General features: G+C 39.7%; 1 protein-coding gene across 7 annotated transcripts in view; it reads right to left on the bottom strand.

Moving 5' to 3' along the window:
* SLC9A9 (solute carrier family 9 member A9) overlaps positions 1-23,315 on the bottom strand; it is a 667,550-nt gene that overhangs the window by 202,454 nt on the left and 441,781 nt on the right. For all 7 annotated transcript variants that reach the window (XM_029215042.1, XM_029215041.1, XM_029215045.1 and 4 more), the window contains 2 exons: positions 10,911-11,024; positions 9,217-9,328 (listed from right to left, as the gene is read on the bottom strand). In XM_029215042.1, coding sequence (XP_029070875.1) covers positions 9,217-9,328; positions 10,911-11,024 — 226 coding nt within the window. The remainder of the gene's footprint in view (positions 1-9,216; positions 9,329-10,910; positions 11,025-23,315) is intronic.

Raw genomic sequence — 23,315 nt, 5'->3', positions numbered from 1 at the left:
ATTGATAGTTTTCTAAGGTTATGTCTACCTAATGCCCAAAACAAGCAAGCAATTAGTAAGCAAATTCAGGCAGAAAACAGGGAAAAACAATGTGGTCCTTTTGTTTGCCTCAGCGGACAGGTTAGCTTGGTTAAAACTATCAGCCAGATATTTGTGATATCTGTGACACTCCTGAAAAACTGAAATGCACACAGGAAGTTCCCAAATTAAATAAGATTATTTATTTTTCTGTATCTAAGACCTTATCCTTGAAACACAGGGAGAGGTGACAAGTGTTCTGGGTTGTCCCCTTTCATTACTCAGTGTCTCTCAGGAGCTAGAGTGTTCTTATTGGCTACTCTGTCTCTATAGTGTGGTTGGGTAATCTACAAGGCCTTGCCACTTTTTCACACTCAATAAATGTCTAAGTAGATGGTGGCATTTTGCATGTGTCAACTTGTCCCAGAGGGGGCTCCAATATATTTTCCTCACAAAAACTGGTATTTTGAGCTTCACTTTGAGTTGACAACGTTGCACATCTTAGTGCGAGGAGTAGGTCACTGCTGCAACTAAAAGTAGAGTATCAGCAATTGTCCTTAAATGAAGGGGAGGGGGTGGAGCCTCGGATCTCGCCTTCCACGGGTATGTCACTAGCACTTAGCATTGGCCTCAGGCTAGGTCCTCAGCAGTGATCTGAAGGTCAAACCTTACTTAGAATAAAAACCTTAATCTCCGATAGGAGGTTTTTCCGAGAGCAGTTGTGAGTTTATATGAATCATGTCTCTGTGAAGCACTAACGGCTATCTCCTCTCGGGTGGTTAGAGAGAGTGATGGAAACTCCCAACTGTTGAATGTGGCCTAAGTGGCGGTCCCTGTGCCAGGCCTTTTATATACACTTTCTACTCTGGTTTTCAACACTGACCGTCTAACGTAAGTAACCATTTTATAGCCACGGGAGCTGAGGTTTAGAGAGAGTTAACCATATAGCGCCCCATGGCTGAGCCTGCTTCAAAGCCTGAGCCCTCTGCATTTCACCAAAATGGTAGTTCCTATTTAGAAAATATGTGGGGTGCCCAATAGAATCTAATATGCTGCTTAAAAATGCAAAAGCTAATAACTTTTACTGAAAATTTATTTTGGAACTAAGTGAAGAATAGGCTATTTTGACCTAATCATAGGAGGACACTATGGGGCTGGCTGTAGCTCAAAGCTAGTTCTCCGATGTTCTGAATTTGTCATCATCACATAAACTTTTCTCAGCATTTGAAACTATGAGGACTTAATGGGATCTTCGGTTCATCCGGACCTGCCGTGCTTGTCTACTTTGTCACAGCAATGTGGCACGTGGTTACTTGTTATTCAAGATGTCTTTTTTCTGACTGTTTGACACACTGGTTAGAACATTTTCATGACTCATTTCCTGCATAAGCTGGTTAACCCTGTCCCGTTTGAAGACCGCAGAAGACCTTCACCGGTCAGCCACCTGCTCACTAATGCCTTCCCCGGGCCACAGTGGGTGTCACGTGAGAGAGGTGGGGACTTGGTAGATGTTCATCCACTCTAATGGAGAAAATGTTCTCAGCCTATGTCCCATTAGCTGGTTAGTGACCTTGTACTGGTAAGGAAGAGACAGTGGCCTAATTAATTGCACAAGATACACCCAGAGCAGGAAGGAGATATACCACCACGGGAGCGGGAGGGAACCCTGGACTCCGCGGGAGGGGCTGAGAACAGGAAGGCCTGGCAAGGAATGCTTGACAACGTGATGGCGTCATCTGGGCTGTCGCTCTCTGGAAGGATGAACAAAGGAAGAGACAAGGAGAGAAAGAGTCCTGTCAGGAATTCCCTGGCGGTCCAGGGGTTAGGACCTGGCGCTTTCACTGCCAAGCCCGGGGTTCGATCCTTGGTCGGGGAACTAAGATCCCCTCAAGCCAAGAAAAGAAACAGTCCTGTTGCTTAGAAGACTCAGACTCTCAGACAACCCTTGTACATACATTTAAAGAAATTTTTTCCTGAGCTGAAGTCAAGCCTGATTCTTTTTTTTTTTTTTTTTTTGCGGTACACGGGCCTCTCACTGTTGTGGCCTCTCCCGTTGCGGAGCACAGGCTCCGGACGCGCAGGCTCAGCGGCCATGGCTCGCGGGCCCAGAGGCTCCGCGGCATGTGGGGTCTTCCCGGACCGGGGCACGAACCCGCGTGCCCTGCATCGGCAGGCGGACTCTCAACCACTGCGCCACCAGGGAAGCCCCAAGCCTGATTCTTGATTCAAATCATTTGGCTCATATAAAAGTCCCAGGGTTTTTAATGAGATCTTAGGTCTTTAACTGGAAATCATAAACATCCATCCAACACAAAGCAAGCAAAGATTTGAAAAATAGTTTCATATCCGAATGCTACTGTTGAGGAAGTATTAACAATGTTTACTGTTATGAATGCTCAGGGAAGGGTTTTTTAGCCAGAAGTGAGTAGGTAAAAAATATTTTCTTTTATTTCAAAAACAAAAGTCTTTATTTGTTGATCTCTTTCCTTAAATTTATTGTTGCTTAGCTCCCACCTGGGCAAACATGGTCTGAGAGCTGCCTTTGGGGTCAATTCTGGATTCAGAAGTTCCCAGGCTGATAGAACAGGAATGGATAGTCCTTAAGTGAAATTTTAGTGAAATGTACAATTTTAGTTGCATAGACATTGTTGTAGGTTGTTCATTCATTTGCCTATTCATCTGTCAATTATTTGTGGAAGGTTCAAGTAGTGGGCTGGGTGCTGAGGTACAGAGTGAATGAAACAGATAAGTATTGGGCCTCACAAAGCTCCCTGTCTAGAGGGGCACACAGGCAGGCAAACCAAAAATCATGGTAGAATGTGATGGGTGCTAGGGGAGGAGAAGTATTGGGTGTTACGGAAACAGAGGAGAGGGACATCAACCCAGACTTGAGGAGTTACAAGGTTTCCTACAGGAAGTGATGTCTAAGCCAAGATCTGAAGGATAAAAGGTATTAGCTGAGTAAAAGAGTGAGGGGTGGGGCTGTGTGTGCGGAAAGGGGTCCAGACAGATGGAGAGCCTGCGTGAACAGGGAAAGAATTCCACATACTCGAGGAACTGGAGGAGATTCTGTAACTGGGTAAACATTGCTGTGCTGATCAGACGGCAAGGGGAAGGACAAGAAGCAATGGACTTGAGGATATGGGGAGGGGGAAGGGTAAGCTGTGACAAAGTGAGAGAGTGGCACTGACATATATACACTACCAAATGTAAGGTAGATAGCTAGTGGGAAGCAGCCGCAGAGCACAGGGAGATCAGCTCGGTGCTCTGTGACCACCTAGAGGGGTGGGATAGGGAGGGTGGGAGGGAGGGAGACGCGAGGGGGAAGGGGAAGGGATATGGGAACATATATGTGTGTGTGACTGATTCACTTTGTTATGAAGCAGAAACTAGCACACCATTGTAAAGCAGTTATACTCCAATAAAGATGTAAAAGAAAAAACAACACAAAATAAAAATTGAAGTTCTTCAACTTGAATGCTAAAAAAAAAAAAAAAGGAAGCAAGCCTGGCACCCAAGGGGGTCCAAAGCAGAACAGAATAAGGTGAGAGGGATGGATTGAAGAGAGAGGTTCAGAACAGAAACCACAAATTGTGATTATGTTCTGGGATGCACTTCTCAAACTTTCACATGCATGCGAATTGCCTGGGGATTTTGTTAGAAAGCAGATTCGGATTCAGCATTTCTAAAGAGACCCCAAGTGATGTCCTAGCTGCTGGTCCCTGGACCACACTTTTGGGTTTGAAGGATCAACAAAGCATGGAAGTGTCCCTTTTACATGGTGGCTGGTAGTTATTGTGGGAACGCTATGGCTTAATAGCGTTCCATTAATTTGGGTGGTCATAGACACAGAGTCCTGTTCCTAGGCACTGCTGAAAAAATAACCTTGACTCTTCACTTTCATGAATTCCACTTATGTTTTCTTCCTGGGTATAACTGATAAATCAACTGGGAAGGCCACTTCTTGGTCAAAGTCTCAGACTGGCTCTGACAATGGCCTGATTGGTGGCTCACCAAAAAGACACTGAGAAAGGTTGTCACCTACACCTGGGCAGTGGTCCTTAAGCTGTCCTTCTGTAGAACACTGAGGTTCTATACACTATTTCCCAGAACTTGAATAGTAATGGCAGTCTTTTTACCATTAAGGGGGAAAAAACTGAATGCTAATGGGAAAGTTTTCTTAAAGTTTTACTTCCAGGCCTTTCTCTCAGTTCTTTGGTGCCAGCAGCTGTCTGAATGCTAATGAGTGCTGGGGACGATCAAATGAGCGACAAGCAACATTAGTAGCAAAGCCTGGCCACCCTTGGTGTTGTTGTCTTTATGGCTATGTAAACTCTTGGATGAGGTTTTATATTATATCCATACACTGAGGTCACATTTCCCCGGTTAAAAACCCTTCCTAGTTTATGCAATAGGACACATCAGGGGTGCAATGTCTCTTCAAACTGCAACAGAAATGGACAAATTGGAGAATTATGTCCTGTGACCCACCGTTGGGGCCCTTGAACCTGCCCGGGTGCTTCAGGGCCTCCGTTCCGTCCGGATCAGCACAGCAGCTCTGCATGGAGCCTCTGAAGCCCAGTAGGCTAAAGTCGCCAGCCACGGTGGTTTCAGGAAGGCTGCCGGGGCTCAACTGGGCTTGGTTTTTCCTCTCCTTCAGCAATTCCCGGCTCTTATTTAGTTTTAAATTAAATCAAAATTGCAGCACATGGATTTGAATTAAAACAAGAGGCCCGATCTTTGTAATATGCACCACATCAATAGGAAAGCTAATTTGTGCAAAGCACATCTCCTCCTTTAATTTAAACCACAGAGCTCTGCTTCTCCGGTTTCAAGGGAGCTGAGAACTGGGCAGGGCAGCTCACCCCAGGCACTAACTACGGCTGTGCTGAGAGGGACAGGAACAGTTTCAGGGGAGCTTAGCGGTCCTCTTAAGCCCTTTGTTCCGGGTGTCACATGATACAGCAGAACAGTTGTGAACTCCTGGCCTTGAATTTAAAGAAGGTCTGAAAATGTCTCAGGGTAGACTTCCCCAACTGACTCTTAACTGCAACCTAGCTACCAAAAACAGAAATTGCGTTATTAAAAGCTTCTCAAGGCAAATGAAGCAGAGAGACCACACTGCTCCTGACCTTGAGACCTCATTTTAAGGTTCCAAGGCTGCATGTGTGTGGATTACTAGATTACACAAAACCAATCGGGTAGGGTCTGTGCTAGGTGAGAAATTCAATCTGGGTCCTGACAGTTGCTTCGCTCAGTTTAACTGGCTCTAGAGGCCAAAGGTGGAGACGGTGGGGGTGCGGGGGCTGGGGAGGGCACAGGGTGGTGGAAGTGGCAGTAAGGTCATCAATGAACAATGTGTGCTTTGCTCAAAAACACTGCTGTACCCCAGCCATCTACACAGCTCCATGCCTTGCTTCAATGCTCACTGCCGGTAGTGTGTGCTCCCCAACAGGAGGTAAGTAACAAGCAGCTGGATCCCTCTGCAAACTGTCACCTCCAGGTGCATCCAGATTTGGAAACAGGTCTGATTCAGGTTTTATGGGGCCTGAAACTTACACATTTTTGGATCCTCTTTAAGAAAAATGATACAAAAACACCTTTCACAAATTTTATATACCATTAGGACACACTGCTAGCGCCCATCCCAGGGTCTTGGAAGGGGGACACGGGGAGCTTAAAACTGAAGCTTCTTTAACTTTACAACTAAATCCACTTCTGCTTGAAATACATCACCAGTTCTCTACCTGCCCAGTGCAAAAAGGCATGTACAAGGTGAGGGTAAAGTTGATGGAAAAGGCTTTGTCAAATAGTAGGTGTAATTGACTAAGACAGAAATTCTGGTTCTTATTTGATTGGTCTTTGAAACATCTGTGGTGCATCGGCTTAGGGAACCAAGCTTGGCCCAAAGCCAAGTTCTCTCTCTTAGCCTGCAAGCCACCTTAAGGGCAGGGTTCTCATCGCTGTCTTTGTTCACCCAAATACCTACCAAAGAGAGCCTGTCAGGGAGTGTCTGCTGAATGAGTAGCTGGGTGACTGATCGAGGGATTGTGTAAATAAATTCACGCTCCCATTTTAGATCGAGGGTCATTGTTGTTTATCTTCTCCAGAGGACTCTTTGAAAAATGTTTTAAGTTATGTAAAGAAAGGCTCCATCTAAATTTATTAGTGAAGCATGGACAAGTGGTTTCCACCAGACAGCTTCCAAACTTATCCTTCTTACTGGATGACCAAAACCACTCTAGACATAATTAAGAGCATTAAACTACATTATAATGCAAGTATTCTTTAAGGGGTTTGGCTGTGTCTTCTGGCTTCAGCAGCTGTTGTGCCCACACACCCAGAAAAGGCTAGACAGTGTGTTATTTGATCTGCTTTTTCACTTCCTCCTCAGGCTTACATTACCTTACGTTGACCTTTTAAATTCTGTACTTCCTGGCAAATATATTTAAAACTTTAGGTCCTGAGTGAGGTATGGCATATCAGAATTCATGCAGAAAATCAAAGCCCAGTCTGGACCATTCTTTTGAAGAAAAATACTGCCCTGCACATGGTGAACTCCATTGGTCCTTCCTACACTCTGAAGGGAGTCAGTGGGTGCAGTGTAGAACCTGAGACTATGGCTGGGAGGGGTGTCACCCACGTGTGTGGTTTACTGTGAACAGGATCGGGGTCAGGTTTTCATGAGAGACATGTTAAGACATGCTGGAGTTGGCCTGGGCTAGGAAGGGCACGGTTTTGATTTAACTTTTGTTCTCATGACCTTGAGGGTAAATCTGAAGTTGTGTCAAGACAGATGAGAAGGCTCTAAATTCAAAGTCAAGAGGCCTGGGTTCAAGTCTCAATTTCATCTCTTATGAGTTGTCAGATCGTGAGCAAGATACTCAAAAACTCTCCATGTCTTTCTCTCTCTCTTTCTTTTTTGTAATCTGCAGGAAGAGACCAAGAGCGCCTATCTTATCTTGCCCTGGCTATGAGTCTCAAAACATTACCCACAAAAGGTCTTAGAAAGGTATAAAGTGACTTTGGAGTTGAGCATCTATGATTCCATTACATAACCATATAACATTATAATCTCCTCATTTTTAAGAAGACAGCTTTTTAGTGGAAAATCCAATGTTCTTAATGCTAGGAACTAGCAGATGGATATTCCCTTGAATTAAACTATTAATGTCAATCCCATTAAAGTGATGGGGTTATTATTTTTCTTCTAGAGGATGAAGATGATCTAGAACAGGGCCAGATAGTAAATATTTTAGGTTTTGTGGGCCATACAATTTCTGTTGCAACATTCGCCTCTGCTCTTAGAGCACAAAAGGCAGCCACAGACAATATGTAAACAGAGGGGTATAGCTGTGTTCCAACTTTAGTTACAAAATTCCTGTGGGCTAGATTTGGTTCAAAGGCCATAGTTTGCTGACTCTCTGATTTAGGATATCATAAAGGTATCACCGAATTCTGGGCTTCCGCACATCCCCTGGTCATACACACCATACTGCTGGCCTCAGTTTTTAATGCAGCTCCAATCCAACAGCTAAGCAAACATAGAAGGTGCCAAATCCAGAAAGCCACGAGGTTATTTGGGCAGACACTTCACATCCCAACATGGCTATCTAAACCTTGCACTTCTCTCACAATCTTCTTTGTAAAAAAAAGCATTGTTTAAAATATAATCTCCAAGTTTTAAGAATAAACCACCATTCTCCAGAGTAAAGCTACTGATATCTTGATGGGAACGAAGGAAAAGTGCTTCCCAACTCCTAGAAATGCTTTGCAAAAGTGCAACCCAGTGCCGACTTCTTATTTATGTGATCCAATTTGCCTTTTGTTTTCCCACAATGGAGTCAATCATTACCAAAGTTCATCACTGCTCTAAGTCAAAGATCACCTATCGGTACGAATTATCCTCTGTATGACTCCCTCTCTCACCCCGCCGGCATGTCTGGAAACGTAGAGCAGCACTGTCCGAGGCCTACAGAAGGACATTTTTAAACTCTGGGTCTCCATTTGCCAGTACTTGATTACATGACTCATTCTCAGCCTGAGAGCTCCCACCCTTTACTGTGTGGAACAGGCTAGGAGGGACCTGAAGGTGAAGCAAGCCTTTTATTCCTACTACTACGTCTAAAAATGTGGATCTGGGACACTTAGTTGGGTTTGAGGTGAAGTCTCACAGACCTGGGGTTAGGGATGAGTTCATCCTTGGCCAAGTTACTTGACCTCTTTGAGATCCTGAACCTCAGTTTTTCCATATACAAAATGGGTTAATATCTGCTTTATAGGATTGATATATAGTGAGTGGCAAACAGCAGATACTCAATAAATGATAGTTTTCCTCACTCTTTCCATATCTCCCTGAATACCCCAAATTTTGTTTGCTCTATTCTGAAGCAGTTTTGTTTTACTCTCATGCATCTTCCAATGAACTACCTCTGAGTGTAATATAAGTGCACAAATACATAGAAGGCATGTAAGGGGAAAGGTCTCCAAACAAGAAAAGGCTGATGGTAGGAAAATTAATTGAACAGAGAGAAACAGAATCCCCAGGGTAGTTCAGGGTCAGCAAATTCATTTTGTTTATTTTCTTTGGGAAAAAAAGAGCCTTCAGGTATGGTTTGAGAGCAGAGATCCTGTTGATCTCATCCACATGTGCCTAGAACGGCTCTTGGCATTTGGTGGGAGTGCAATTAATACTTGTTTTCTCAACTAATAACTGATCATACTTAGATATGATTTGCTTTTGTATTAACCATAAGAAGTTGCTGGAGCTTGGCATTAGAGAAGGAGCAGGGTTTCTAAAGAGAAGGAGCTTTAACACTGAACAAAAATGGTACCATTTACACACTATTTACCTGCAAGTATGCAATTTATGAAATTATTAAATTATGCAAATTCTCCCAAGTGAAAATTGATCTGAAATAAGTCAGGGGAAAGTCCAATGCCTATTCCAGGCCAGTTTCCGGCAGATACTGAACCTTGAGGCCATTCCAACAAGATTCCCTTTAATTGCATTTCCCTTCTGGAAAAAAAAAAATCCCATTGTTGTTCAGAACTTATGGATATCCACATGGCAGTATGTACAATGGGATAAAGAGAAGTTATGCTTCCCCAGAAGGTCTCTAAGTATCCTCATGGTTGTCCAAGCACTGGGAAATTACGAGAGAAGACGTGCGCTAACACACAGTGTAGTTCACATACCTGAAAACATCATTATGTGCTGAAAGTTCCAGGGGATCTTGTGTTTCCGGCCCAGATTCAGGAGGAAGGAGAGGGGATATATGTTGCATGCTCTGGCTACAAAAATTGCTAGCTGTGGATAAGCACAGGGAAACATTGAGGAAAATGTTGCTGCAATAAGGGTGAGAGTTCTTGAGCTTTAAATATTATGTCCTAAAGCTTCTCTATATTAGGACCCAGAAAACAGGAATAAACATGTCAATACATGTATGTCCAACTTGCTTCCAAAATTCATTTTTCAACGTCAGTTCCTTTCCAGAAACAGTAGAGAACTCTGTCTTCTTTGAACCTATACTCGGTTTAAAATTGTTAACTCAATACCATTTCAATCCCTGTAAATTTTCTCATCATGTTTATGCTGCTGATAACTGACTCTACACTCAGGTCTGCTGCAAAATGTGAGGCAGAGACTGTTCCGAGGCTGTGGTATTGTCCTCTCAAGCAGCACTTTAGAAAGGATAAATGTGCTTCAGCTCACGATTATCATCTTACTTTCCATCAGTTTATACTCCTTAAACCTAGCAAGTTTCACTTATTTTTTTTCTTTTAGTGGATTTAATTTTGAGAGGAACTGCCTGTCTAAATGTATAATACAACTTCTGCTTTAAGAGGTGTTTCACTAAACTCCAAGCTTTCTAGGTTAAAAATCTATGAAAATATTTGTGGTAGTCATCTCTCCTCTTTTGACATCTTGGACTCCTTCCCTGATAGTCTGTCTATTCTAGTTTGTCCTCAAATGGGATGGAGTTATTTGGGAAGAGGGAGCTTCCTTCTAAGATCCAGGTTTCAGATGGAATTTGAAAATTCACTTGACTGCTCAATGAAAAGAGAACCAGAGGTAGGTGCCGGTGCTTAGTTGGACACTGGCTTCCAGAGAGGAGTCGGCTCTCTTGGCTGTTACAATCGTCTGCCTGTGATCCTAGGGGGCATCTGCCCATTTTCCAGGTGGGAACAAGGACAACAGCTGCTGACTGTCCTTGGGGACATGCGCAGTGGCTCAGTATCCTTTCTGATAGACATCCCTTCCTACTGGGAATGCTTATACCCAGACCTAGAGCTAGAAAAGCCCTCTGCATTAAAACTGAAGTCTAGATTTCACCTGTCCTTTTACTTACAGGAAAGGGGCTAGCTTATTAAAATAAACTTACATGTGCACAGTGCTTAAGACATTGAAAGCACATCTATCATGTTAATTTCACTTGATCTTTACTATCTTTTTTTCAAAGTCCTCACTGGAAAAAAAGATTTTACCATCTTGCACTGAAAGTATTTCTGAAGTTCTAAATCCTGGCTGTCTTCTGATACATTCTAATGCAGATTAAATATAAAAAATGGATTGACATACTCTTTATATAAATGATTCATAATTTGAGTTAAACATATTTTGAATATTCAAAAAATGTCATTTTCTTTTAGTTTTTCCCCCTTACTTCCCTCAGTATTTTCCAAACTTTTTATCCTGAACCATAACATTTAATAAAGGCCCCAATTTCTTAGAATAATTTCCACCCCTAATTAGAATTACTTGTCTGCCTTGAATTTGAGCTTTGCAGTAAACCTGAGGAAATACTTTAACAATTTAACAGAATAATCACTAAAGGTAAGTAGTTTGTTCTCTTTTCTCATCACCCATTGTTCTGTATTTCAAAGGATACAAAGGCTCCAAGTATGAAAAGAGCATTAAAGATATGATTCTGGAACGTGAACAGCGCCAGGCCCATGTAACAGAAGATGACGTTCTCAGCCAAGAAGTTCATAAATTCAAACAACTGAAAACAAAACAGAAAACAAAACCCATGAATTATGACTCAGCTTTGAGTCCATTTAATTTCTTGTGACTGTATTTGGTGACTGAATGGTCCTCCTGTAACTGGGAAGGCCATCCTTTGGCCTTCTGCTCAGCCTCTGGCGGGGTGCAGGGGCCCTGCCTATCCTGCCAGGTCAGCTGACTCTACACTGGCTCTCTACCCAGTGACAGATGCTGCAGCCGTGTCAACATCCCACCCTCCTTTCCAACTGCAAGGCTGCCAGAGATACCCCAGGGTGAGATTAACTGGCCTGATCCTCCATGGAACAATTCCTACTAGGACGAAAGAATAGTCCCTGTTACAGAAACTGAAACTACATGATTTGCTTAACGTGTACCATAGTGAACGATGCAAGAATTGTTTAGTAGATACACGTGAGTTCCCAGACCCTGAAGAACTAAATAAAAAAAAGAAAAAAAGAGCTTTATCTAAATTACCTTCCTCAGGCAGGCAGGAAGGGCAAACCTGGAAAACTTAGAAACCTGTAGTGAGGGTGAATGTCGATTATATTTCAATATTAGAATAATCAGTATATTTCAAACTTCAGACAATGCGACTCATTAAATTGACTGATGTAGGTATATCCATTAAATGTCTACAATCTCTAGCTGGTAAAATGGAAATGATTAATCCCAGGGATCAGTTAATTCAGCAAGAACACAATCGAGACATCAAATTCAGTCAGAGGGATAGAGTAATAACATGTTATGCTGAGGGATGCCCCCAAGAGTTATTCTTAGACCATTAACTAAACAATTTAAGTTGAACAAGAAAAGCATTCTCCAAATTCCAGATTAGAAGTGAAAGGGAAATGTGTCCAAGGGCTACAGCAAAGGCAGATTTAGAAGAGATTTTAGTTTATGATCCAGACTATTCATTTGGAAGTTCTGAAACTTCTTTCCCAGACCTACATAAATCACCATGTTAGGTAGACGTCTCTGGAGACATTTCTCTTGATTTTTTAAGGACTCATTATTTTTTCATGTAATGTATTTACAGCCCCACAAATAATGACCAATACCTGTTCACCGACAGCTGACAGAAAGAAAAGCAGAATCTTGTCAGACGCATTATTTAAAACCAGTAATAGAAAGAATGGATTAAAAAAAAAACCACAGCTCTTTTGGTACAGGATGGTCTTTCTGCAGGGGTTAGTGATCGTCAATTATCCTGAGTACTCACTTTACATTCTAGGCCAGCCCATCTAAACAAACACCGTCACTCAAATAACCACAGACAGCTTGAAAATATAGGGGGAAATGTAGGAGATGGGGGACACTTTTCTATCTCATTATGTCTTTACTTTTTCAAAAAGTGAGATTTGGCTGCTGTCTTAATCTGCCATAACATGTCAGGCTGCTATAACAAAATACTATAGATTGGGTGCCTTGAACAACAGAAATTTATTTCTCATAGTTCTGGGTCTGGGAAGTCCAAGATCCAGGTGCTGGCTGATTTAGTTCTGGTGAGGGTCCTCTTCCTGGTTTGCAAACAGCAGCCTACTTGCTGTATCCTTACATGGCAGAGAGAAAGAGAGATCTTCTCTCTTGTGTCTCTTTTTCTGAAGGCACTAATTCCATTCATGAGCACTTCACCCTCATGACCTAATTACCTCCCAAAGGCCCCACCTCCAAATGCCATCACACTGGGGATTAGGACTTCAACAAATGAATTTGAAGGGGATTAAGGGGAGACATTCAGTCCAGAGCAGCTATCCAGTTTTTGACATTAATAATCACATATCAAGGTTAAATTCATAGGGCTTCTCCTTCTCCGGTCCCCATCCCAAGTGTATTTTACTTTAGAGGGGACATTTTGCTGACTAGGATCCATTCAGCCTCTTGTTAGTGGTCATACCCCAATTTGCCTCTGGGGTCCACCTCTTTCCCCACGCTCAGCCCAGCATGTTTGGTTCAGAAATGTGTGTGATGAATTCAGCAGTTATTAGCTGGAGTTAGGACTTCTGATTGTGAGACATTAAAAAAAAAAGTAAGTTAAGGAAACAAAGGATATGTCTGTACACGTATGAATCCATCGTGTATTAACATATACATATACATATACATATACACATAACTTGCACTCCACTTTACAGACGTTTGACATTCCTATTAAATTTTGTTTTTTACCATGAACATGTTACTTTCATAGCTTAAAAAACTGAATTAAATTATAACAAAAATTTTAAAGTGGAATAAAATACTTCCCAAATGTTTTCCTTCTTTAGCCTTGCTTAAGCTCCAACTCTTCATCTTTTTACTTTCAGGAAGTTATCAAGCATTCTTATCTAATCTTTTTCTTATTTTCTTTAAAAGTTGTTCTTGAGTGCAGGAAAATACAAACAACAACCAAAAAAAGCACTTATCTTTTTGTGGAACATCTTTTTCAGTGATCTCTTTATTCACAAATCCATAGATTATATAGACAACATGCATAATGTTACATAAATCTGACCGTATTTTTATATAATTTACTTTAATTAACTCAGTAATATTTCACAAGCCTCTTTCCATGGCAATAAATCTCAATCTACTGAACAATTTTTAATGGCAGCACAATATCCCTTTGTATCTTCATACCCAATTTTATTTCACTGTATCTATTATTACCCATTATTAGACATTTGGTTGTTTCAGATTTTCCCCTTATAAACAGTGCTGCACTGAGCATCTTTATACAAATCTCTCTCCCCAGCTGAGTGATTACTCCTTAGGTGAAATTCCTAGATCTGGGCTACTTCTGTCAAAGGATATATATTAATTTTTCTTTTTCAACATACTACCAGCCTGCCCTTCAGAAAGATTATACCAATTTACATCTCTAATAATGGTGTAGAGGCCGCCCTTTCCTCACACTCTTGCCAAAATTAATTTTTATCAATTTTTAAAAAAACCTTTGACAATCTAATAGACTCACTTATTTTAAATTGTAGATGGTTGTTAGCATTTTAAAAAAGATTCCCTTCATAGCAAGGCAGCAGCACTGAGTAGCACTCCTTTGTCTACTTATATCATGTAACAACATTCCTCTGAATGAACAGGCTTCATAATAACTTCCTTCTCAGGGCACTTAATGAAAATGTGTGGGCAAATTCAACTTTGTGCTTCACATGCAAAAATCTCCTGAAGACGTGTTTCAGAAAGAGAATGTACCTTAAGGCCAAGCTGACAGAAGCAACCAATTTGACCATTAAACCTTCATTGCCTGAGTCTGGCCCAGAGTAGTCAATTACTGAGGGAATAGATTTACTGGTCAATTTTGGAAAAAAGAAAAAAGAACAAACTCCACCCCCAAACCAATAATAATAATAAATGTCAAACTAGTTAATTCAGTATCTAATATGAATAACCTCAAATCTACTTCCTTCCCACTCAGGGTCAATGAAAAATAACTTGAGTCAACATTTTATTTATCCAGTACAGTAAGCAACATTTGTTTTATTTCCCTTAATTCACAGTTTGGGAGCCTGTGGAGGGGACCCAGGTTAAAAGTAATATTTGCTTAGCAGAGCTTTTCTTTAGGACAAAAAAGCACGTTTAATAGGGCAAGCAAGACTAGGGAAATATTTAAACTGCATAAGAGGACAATCTGTGTTTAAAAACTCAGAAAGTTCATGGTAACAATTTACATGTTAAACAACATAATCTGGTCAGCAAACCGTGTTCTCTAAAGACTTATTTGATACTATGTTTTTCAGTTGGTGTTACTTACTGTACTTACTAGAAAGTAAGAAAAAGTCATATCTGTTTTATAAAATATGTTTATTACTAATTCTGATTGACTTTTTCTCCTATTAGTAAAAGAATGAAACAACCATATTACTGTGGTTCATGTACAGAAATATTACAGCAGTTCACTATACCCTGCTTTACTAATACTAATTAAGTTCACATGAACTCCTCAATATGGCTTTTATTTGACTTAAAGTTTGTTTCAACATATTGACTTTCATTTACTTGGCCAAGTAATGCACTGAAATTCATTTCAATTGGGATGTTAAAGAACCTACAAAACTATAATAAAAGTGAAAGGAAAGAAAGAACTAACTATATTATTTTATTTTCCCCATAATTTTGTCCTGGGATTAATTTTTTGTTTGTTTGTTAATAAAATTTGCCCTTATTCCTAACTGGGAGCCTTCTTTAGAGAATATCTCAGATTTCATTTTTTTACACATTATTGGGTATATCTATAACTATTCTGAACAAACTGGAGTACAAGTAAACAATTTTTATTCCTATATTGGGGGATTTGCAAACAAACATTACAATATATTCTATTAAAATTATAAACTTTTGCTCCTGGGATTCTAATATTTGCTTAGTCCCAAGTCCTGAGGAAATCTGTTCAAGGTGAACCCAATAATTCCTGTGGGCTCTACAGGTAGCATAGGACTTGAATTGTGCTGAAGACATGTGACCTTTACCACCAGGACATAAGGGATCTGAAAGCTTTGTAGCCAGTCAAGGTCATGGTTCCCAGAGTGAAGCCTCTCCTTACAAAGCCGAAGATCTATAGTTACAAATAAGTACAAGTGCAATCCTTTGAGATCCTCTTCTAGATTTAGGACACTGTAATAATATCAGTATTACTACTTCTAAAATAGTAATAATGCTAATGGGACTCATTTTTTTAGGACTTAACTTGTGCTAGGGAATGAGTTAAAGGTTTTTGCTTACTTTAAACATTTTTAGCAATTCATGTCATTATAAAAAGAAAACTCATAAATTGATAATATTATTTCTATTTTACAGTTGGGGAAAGTGCACTCAACAATAGTAATGCATTTGCCCACGTAAAGCTCAATAAAGGGAAGAACTGAGTTGTCCTGAGTTTTGTCCAAGGCACATGCCACTTCTGCCAGACTAGGCTGCCTCTCCATTAGACAAGATTCAGGTTCAGGGACAGCAAGAAGTTTGTAATAATAGTATTGGTGAATATTTGTAACACATTACAGTCTGCAAAGTATAGTCTCATACATATATACATCCTGTTTGATCATCAGAGCAACTCTTCCCTAGATATCTTCTAGGGAAGATATCTGTGACTCCGACCACATTGTTTTTCAAGCAAAGAAACCCAAAAGGTAAATTTCCTCGTACCCAACTAGCGGATGCAGGGGGTGACTTGAGGTAGGGGATGCTTATCCCCCCGCAATGTCTATTACCATCTGCTCACCCAAGCCAATTCTTCCAACACTTTTCCTCCTCTCAAAGTACAAAAAGTAAAAACAAAGGTCTTGCCATGCATTTGTAACTTCAAGACAAATCTCCTTCCCATTCACCCCTTTCCCCTTAGAGAAATTCTGGACTTTTCACTGTGCCTTATATAATGATTGTATATGGTTTTATATATATATTACGATACATATATATATCTTGATATCTCTATGTATCTAGGTATCTATGTATCTATCTATGGCCTAAAATAAGACAAACTTCATGCAATGTCTCTGCCCCATTTGCAGGAGGTGGACTCCAAATCCAAGATCAGATTCTTCAAGGTTAGGACTATACAGGCCCTGAAGTAAAGGAGGTTCAGAGAGCTCCTTTACTGAGCTAACCAAGCTGGTGCAAATGATTTTCAATACTTGATTTGGGTATTTTGAGCATGTCGGCTATCTCCCGCGTGGTATAACATCGATTGCTCTCAAGTAATGTCTCGATTTTGTCGCGATCAACTTCAACTGGTCTACCTAACCATGGAGCATCATCGAGCGAGAAATCTCCAGTGCGAAACTTTGCAAACCACTTTGGACATGTTCAATCAGTCACAGCACCTTCTCCATACACTGCACAAATCTTTTTTTGCATCTCAGTTGCGTTTTTACCTTTCTTGAAATAAGAAAGCATAATATGCTGAAAGTGTTGCTATTTTTCTTCCACCTTCAATATTAAAATGGCTACACAAAAATTCACCAATTTTGATGTCTTTTTAAAATGCATGCTGATATGACAGCTGTCACATACAATCTAACAAAATTGTTTCGAATGAAGTTAAAGACAGCTAAGTGCTACTAGAGCCATCTTACAGAAAAAAAAACAAATGAAACTTTTGGCCCACTCAATATTTCTTTGTTTGAGAATTCTTGGGTTCCTTATGCACTCCTGGCTGCTACCCAGCTCTCTCCCATCCCCTGCATTTTTCATTGTTTTCTTTTAAACTTAATTAGACTTTTTAAAAACATGAGAATTTCAAAAGCACAGCCTATAAAAACACAACAGAACACATTTTATGAAGATGAATAGGCATCATTAAGTAAGTAAAGCTAATATAGGAAATAAATGTAGTTACAGCTACAAGGAACTGAGCTTCATTAAACTGAATAAATACTATAGCCAGATTTTCTTGAAATCCTTAAGCTTATAACTTAAGGGGAAGGTTATTTTCTATGAATTTGCTAAATTACTTTAGCCAGTAAACACTGATAATAGTGTTCTTATTTCTGGAGGTTTTCCAGTTTTGATTCTTCCTCTTTGGGGGGCTATTAAGGTAAAAGTGTAGAGTTTTGTAAGGTTGCATTTAAGTTAATACACTATTACGTTAAGAATAACTTCTCAAGTCTGCAACTTCAAAGTTATTATCATGATATTGATCAGGAATATTGGTTCACCAAATAAGACTGGCCTTAGATCTATTTTGATGAATTTAAACACATACACACACACACATGCACATACACAGGCACACCACAATATAGGAACACGAATTTCAAAGGTAGAGTCACCTTGTGATGTATGTAGTCCAGACATCTAGCCAATGCTTGATTGCTCCAACACTCTTGTTAACGGTCTCTCCAGCTTATAACTGAACACAGCCAAAGGCAGAAACCTCACCACTTACCAAGGAAGCAAATGGCATTTTTAGACGTCTGTAACTGTAAGAAAATCTTTCCTTACGTTGAGCTGAAATTTCATTCTCTATCACTTTCAACTACTTCTCCTACTTCTACTTCTTTAGCTCATAAAAAAAATAAGTAAAGCAGGGTATCATTTTATCCCACACAGCTTTGCTCTAACGGCAGAAAGGGGATTTCTATCAGAAGAGTTGCAGTTTAGGCAATTTTACAGTGTAGGCAGCAAATGCCATTTTTCATCCTACAGTCTTGTTAGTCTTGAAAGTAAACATTTTGCTAGGAGTTTGTGGTTGGCATGTGGAGCCTCTAGTCTAGAATACCTGCAAAGGCTTGGGGGGCTAGAGTAACCAGAATTATGTTCAAGTAAGTGTTCTCCAGAAGGATCTTCTCAGCAAATCTAATAGTACTGGCCTTTAGGAAAAAAAAAAAAAAAAAGAGAGATGGCATAACATAATTTCTCCGTGGTTTGGCCGACAAATAAATTAGCTAGTTGAAACAATATATTTTCTTTGAAGAAATTAAAACCATGCTTTTAAAAAATCTCTTAATGAAAAAACCAAGAGAAACATCGATATTGTTAGGCATTGGTATAAAAAAAATTCACACTTCACACATTATCAAAAATTTTAAAGGTCAATATCCCATTTCTTCTACTTTTTCATTTAGCTATTCTTAATCTGTTTTCTTATTCATCTTGTGTGTCTTTTTATCTTTATAATTAGCCTATGCTGAATTCTCTCTTGAGCGGGAGTGTGAAGAATGTACACAAAAAGGAAGATTTCTAATGATGTCATTTCTTTAGGTCTCTGAGTTGAATACCAATACCCCAGCCCTTGCCACTGATCTGAGTGACAACCACCCACAACATGGCTGAGGATATATTGCTCCATCCACCATGAGAATATTGTGCTCTTTCTACATGAAGATTTGGCACTGGCAACATACAGTATATTGAGCCCCAAACACTGTGAGCTGTGTTCGACTTCTTCCTGCCATTCCATTTCCTTGATGAAAGTGTTACAAATGCCTAGGATTAAGGACATTACTCAGTGTTGTTTTATGATCAGCTATTTCACAATGTAATGCATAGAATATCAGGACAAATGCAAAACACTAGAACCAAACCAGTATTCACTGAGAAAGGCTTTGCCTCAGTATTTCAGACTGAGAAGTTGAAGCATGTGTTTGGAATAACACTTAGTTGTAAAGCTAGCTTGAAAATTTCCAGAGATCCTTTGCTTCATGTTCTGTTACACCTAATAAACACTGGCATTTATGTTAGTGCATCTATCATGTTTGAATTCCTTTGATAAACTTTCTGAATTAGATAATTTTGAATAATTTACTGTAATGGTACGACAGTAACCAGAACTTCTCAGAAAAAACTATTTTACCACCCTTACCCCATCTCCTATTTTTGAGGGAAAGTAATTTGAAGGCTAATTCAACTGATTTGCTATCTAACCTGACCAAACTTTGTTCAACTTTTCCTTTTGCTTTGAGGTCATCTCTTGTACAATACATGGAGGTAGGTTTTTCACAATTTAGAATGTAAAGAGGTATATATTTTTTATGTATTTCAATCTGACTTTAAGTCTGATACAAGTATATAACACTTTATATTATATGTAAATAGTAATATTCAAACTCTTAATTTTTTGTTTTCCAGATGGTTAAAGAGTTCATTGATTTGACTGACAAAGAAAATATCACAACGAAGGGTTAAAAAGCATTTTAATTAGGAAGAAGATTTTGAATTGAATTTCTGAACTATGGTGGATTGGATTATGGAAAGGCATTCAATAGAAGGTTTGAAGCTTAGAGTAGAACATTGTGCTAAACCTGATAAGAAATTGGAACATGTGAAAGAGTCTTTATAAATCAGAGAAATCAATGAAAATGAGACAAAAATATATGACAATTGAATAATGCCATGTAATTAGAAAACAGCTGCCAAATGATTTTTATGAAGGCACGAATATCACTAAATCAATAGCTGATGAAAATTAAGTTTGCTTGACTTGTTTCTTTGTAATGGAGAGTTAAAATGTAGTGAATGTAGATTGTCAGTGCTTGTACTGAACTCCAGAAAACTCTTATTTTACACTGATTAACTTTGTTGAGCTTCTTTTTCAGCAAGATTTATAAAGCCCCCTCCCTGAAGCCTCTTTGTATTGAAGCTACTGCACACCCTTAACAATATAAGTAAAATGTCAAAAATTATGAATGATTACAGTACATGAATGTATTTCTCTTTGTTTCCAAGGAAGGCAATTATATTTTCACATAAAAACCAGGCATGCATAAATCGATTCTGTATGAGAGTTTTAGCTTTGACTTACTTTGGTGGTTTGGAGCTAATTTTATTTTTGTTCCAAACTCTTTGGGTATTTCAGAGTTACCACACAAAGATCCCTCAGAAAGTTCTCTTGGGCTACATGTGTATTTTCAGTGATGTTCAGAATGAGTTTGTATGCAAAACAAATCATATTCAAATACCGAGGGAAAGACTCAGCTGTAGATGTGCACTAGAAGATCTTAATCAGTCTCTACTCTCTAGTTTAACCCTCCATTCCTTCTTACCACATAAATTTTTAGGCTTAATGAGAGTCAGTTCCACTTGTTCCAAAGTCTGTTTATCTTTGCTTTAAATTGGTATTTGTAATTGCTAATTTAACTACGTAGATTAAGTGTGACTATGAAAGAAAGAGTTGATGTTTTTCAAAACTAAGTTAAATATGTAGAAAAAACTTGGTAAAATTTAGTTGCATAGAAAATGATACTAAATTAGTGGTAAGCAGGACAACTATAAAACGTTTAAATACAGAAAAATTCTTAACGTATATGCTTTGCTGATGTCTTTAATTCTTGGCTCTGAACTAAACACACAGAAATAGAAACTGGAAGTTCTGGTAGATATATTTTGGGTGTGCTTTGTGCAAGAAAGGCATCCTAGAACCCTAAGATTCAAAGAAAAAGCATTGAATCTTTATCAAAAGATTGGCAAATTAATATGCATTTATGTAAGTGACGATTAAATGTTGGAGGTATTTGTGTCATTTTAAAATGACTCCTTGCTTTAACTGACTTTTCCATTAATTGACTGATGCTAATTTTGTTTTAGATAAAAGTGGTGCCTGTTTTTCTCTCTTTTAACACTTTTTTGTATTTAATATTTCCATTTGATTATTTTTTCCAACATCTTGTACCTGTTCCAAATTACTAATATTCTTCTTTATCTCTTTAAGGATACTAATTATGCGTATTTTAAATTGTTGGCTTGCCGTTTCCAATAGTTTTGCTTCTTGTGGTCTATGTCCAGATTTTGGTCTCTGTTTTAAGTGGTTGTGCTTTTTTGGGCATTTTGTTATTTTGGCCTGTGAGCCCATATCTTCCTGGGGTCAATCCTGTCTGCCAATGTTACGAGGAAATGTTACGAGGGACACACACTAGAGTTCCTTCAGTGATTTTTAGGAGATGCGCAGGGATGAGCTCCAGGGTGGAGGAAGCCCTCAGCACCATCAAACTTTTGATCACCCCCCAAAACTGAATTGGTTTCACTCCTCTGGTAGTTCGTCTGTCAGGGATTCACCCTTAAACCCTTAGAACATAGCAACACTGGGAAGAGGCAGAGTCTCTCTAGGTCATTTTCCATCATCCTGAGGGTTTGGAGGCACAGGAGATGGAGGACAGAGGATGCTCAAAGGCAGGGCAACTGGTCATCCTGCACTTTTATCAACTTCTTCACTGCCCAGATGCTACTTCCAGGGCTACCACGATGGATGCTCTAGGCTATTGCAATGAGGCGGGTGAAGATAACCCCAAAACAATAAGGGCAAGAGGCAGGTGCAGAAGTTAAAATCTCTAACTGATTCTCTCTTCCGACTCCTGCTTTCGCTGCTGTCCAGGTGTGGCCATCCTTCATACCACTTTGACCACCTCTGGCCTCTCCAGGTGTTCTTATAGTTTTTATTACTTGCTTGGTTCCATGTTTTCTCTCAATCATGTAGTTTCTCCAGGTTTCATTTGGGAAGAAGGAGCCAGCAGCTGAAGCTAGTTTGCTATCTTGTCATCACTGAGTTTTGTATTATTTTTAAAGTTAAAGTTGCTGATTGAGAATGATAAATGGTATTGAAGTGTTCTCCTCCATAGGGGTTTCTGAGTTTAATTTGAATCAAACTACTGAAAAGCCTGCTTAAGGCAAAACTGGGGATATGAGGTTGTCTATGGCCTATGCCCTCGGCCTCTCTGCGTGTGGCACTTCCTCCCTTTCCATGGGTGAGGAAATCATATGTTTCAGACTTTTGAGGACCGACCTATTTTCAGACACTTCGTTCTTTTGTCCCCATCTAAGTACTATTGTGCTTTTCTATCCTCTATTCTATTTTTGGTTTGGAAAACAAAGTAACTGTACCCCATGAGATTTCATTCCTTGTACCCCTTATACTTCAGACGCCAAATATCCTAGAATTTTGACTTCTGGAAAATCAAACCAAACATTCAGAAAAATAGATAAGTCACAAACAAGCAATTTCTTAAAGAAGATATACAGAGCTTCCCTGGTGGCGCAGTGGTTGAGAGTCCGCCTGCCGGTGCAGGGGGCGCAGGTTCGAGCCCTGGTCCGGGAGGATCCCACGTGCCGCGGAGCAGCTAGGCCCGTGCGCCACAACTGCTGAGCCTGCTCTCTAGAGCCCGTGAGCCACAGCTCCTGAGCCCATGCGCCTAGAGCCTGTGCTCCGCAACGGGAGAGGCCACCGCAATGAGAGGCCCGTGCACCGCCATGAATAGTAGCCCCTGCTCGCCGCAACTAGAGAAAGCCCGAGCACAGCAATGAAGACCCAAATAAACGTAGCCAAAAATAAATAAAATAAATAAATTTTAAGAAGATATACAGATGACCCCAAAACTAATCTGTAAGTTTCAGAAGGGCGCCTAGCACACTTGTTGTGTTTGTCACTGAACACCAACTCCCAGCAGAGAGCTTAGCATATCATAATGCTCAATAAATATCTATTGAATAAACAAAGTGAATAAAAAGGGAACTCTAAGGAATTGCCTGTGTCACTGTAAGTTTGCACAATCTTCCTTCATGGAAGTTTAGGAAAAATATAATAAAATTTATAAGATGTAAAACCTTGATCTGAACAATTCTACTTCTTGGAATTTTTCCTAAGCAAATAATGTGACAAGTATACATAGATTACATCAAGATGTTCATTCCTTAAAATAAAAAGATATGGAAGACAACCAAAACATACATCAAAAGAAGAATACTTAAACAATTTAAAAGGGATTACACTTCTGAAGGTTCACTGCCATGTATGATGTTTCCTATGGCTTTTTACCAGATACATTTTATCAGATAAAGGAAATTCTTCCCTTCTATACTTTGCCAG

This window comes from Monodon monoceros, unplaced genomic scaffold, assembly GCF_005190385.1.
Source record: "Monodon monoceros isolate NGI ecotype Baffin Bay Population unplaced genomic scaffold, NGI_Narwhal_1 Super_Scaffold_11, whole genome shotgun sequence".
Classification (NCBI taxonomy): domain Eukaryota; kingdom Metazoa; phylum Chordata; class Mammalia; order Artiodactyla; family Monodontidae; genus Monodon; species Monodon monoceros.
This window is presented reverse-complemented; position numbering and strand designations above follow the sequence as displayed.